We start from the raw sequence: 1,664 nt of genomic DNA, 5'->3' as shown, positions 1-1,664 counted from the left end.
GTTACAGTGCTCTTTAGTGTTCTGTAGAAAAGATACAAGTTCTTACCTTCAAATTTAAATCTCCTAACAGGAAACTGAACAGTTGATTTAGCCATGATCAGAGAATCATTATGATAATTACATAATAAACTCTTTTAGGTTTGTTATTAAATCTGAAATCAGTTTGAGTCCTACTGGAGTCAGTTCTTCTTGTGCCTGGACAGGTCAGCTGAGTCACGTTAAATTTATTTATTTATTTTTCTGATTTATCTTCACAGTTTGTAGTGAAATCACCCAAAATAATAACTTTAAGATTCAGTTCTTCCTCAGAATCTGCATTAAAGCTCAGTTAGCAGGAGGCTGATAAATGAGACTGAAGGATGTTTAATAACTGACCCAGTGTTCAACTTCACCCTGTGGGTTTTATAATCCTGACCCGTCCTCAGTCCAGAGTCCTCAGTCCAGAGTCCTCAGTCCAGAGTCCTCAGTCCAGAGTCCTCAGTCCTCCTGCTCTAAAGCTTCTGTTTGCCTCAGGCACTTTGAAAGATTTATTTCTCTCATTTACTTAAAGAAATTTTTACATCAAAGATAAAAGATCCAAAGCAAGAGCGGGTCCAGAGCTGTAGACCCGATCCTTGTAGCCTGAGAGGTAAATCCAGCCTGGTTCTGTGGTCCAGGTCCACCTCCTGCTCAGCTGTTAGCTGAACCGTCTGATCCGGTAAAGATCCTCTGCAGGTTCTGTGTTTACCTCAGTCTCCCTGATCCAGCAGGACTTCCTGTTTGGCTCCACCTCACGCYCTGCTCTGTGTGTTCTGATCCGACCCGGTTGTTTTAAAGCCCTGACCAGGACCGTCCTCCTCCTCTTCCTGCAGAGTTCGATGCCTTGCTCAGGCTTGGGATCCCCGATCCGTCCAGCTACATCAAGAAGCGCTTCAGGTCCAGTAAGCTGCTGTTCCTGCGAGCCGCCTGTGTGGCTCAGGTTCTGCTGGACCAGGTGGAGGCCTCTGTGGAGGAGGCCGTTAACTCTGCCACGTGGACTGACCTCCAGGTGAGTCCSCTGCAGACCCACGTGTGGTCCTGGTCAAGCCAGTACAAGCTTTCAGCACTTCCTGGTTCTCCTGGTTCTAGCCGGTCCTGCCCAGCTGCCTCTCTGTGGAGGACGTGGGGATGCTCATCAGCCAGGCCATGAGGAACACCAACATCCTGTCGTCGGCRCGGGTGCTGGGTGGGAGCGTGGTGGTCAGTGAGAAGTTCATCAGTGACTGTGTGTCGTTGTTTGATGAGGCCATGCAGCACAAGGCTCAGAAGGTAAAACTCTTCTTTTATTAATTAAAGGGCCAATATTATGTGTTTCTCAGGCATATATTTAAATACTAAACCATAATAAAGTATCTATGTCACCTTTAGCTGTTATTAAAAGGCTGTTTTAATGTTTAAATAGAAAATAAACTTATCTTCTCATCACTTCCTCTTTTAAACGCCTTGAAATTGGCCTCTGTCTCTTTAAAGGAGACCAATTATRGGTCCTAGAAATGTTTATGGTATGTCTGTGGGCTATCCAGACCATGTTCATTCWATTTAATGCACAAAATAATTCTCAGATAATAAAATTTCCCCTTTTCTAGTTCTGCTGCTCTGACTTCTGTTCAGAAGAGCTGTTTATGTTAATGAGCTCTGTTGGTAAC

At 44.7% G+C, this 1,664-nt stretch overlaps 1 protein-coding gene across 1 annotated transcript in view; it reads left to right on the top strand.

Moving 5' to 3' along the window:
• Window positions 1–1,664, top strand: part of ufl1 (UFM1-specific ligase 1) — a gene marked incomplete at its 5' end in the record, with an annotated part of 30,009 nt that overhangs the window by 13,921 nt on the left and 14,424 nt on the right. The window contains 2 exon segments of the mRNA XM_014026908.1: window positions 852–1,027; window positions 1,108–1,287. Coding sequence (XP_013882362.1) covers window positions 852–1,027; window positions 1,108–1,287 — 356 coding nt within the window.

This window comes from Austrofundulus limnaeus, unplaced genomic scaffold (genome assembly GCF_001266775.1).
Source record: "Austrofundulus limnaeus strain Quisiro unplaced genomic scaffold, Austrofundulus_limnaeus-1.0 Scaffold599, whole genome shotgun sequence".
Lineage (NCBI taxonomy): Eukaryota > Metazoa > Chordata > Actinopteri > Cyprinodontiformes > Rivulidae > Austrofundulus > Austrofundulus limnaeus.
This window is presented reverse-complemented; position numbering and strand designations above follow the sequence as displayed.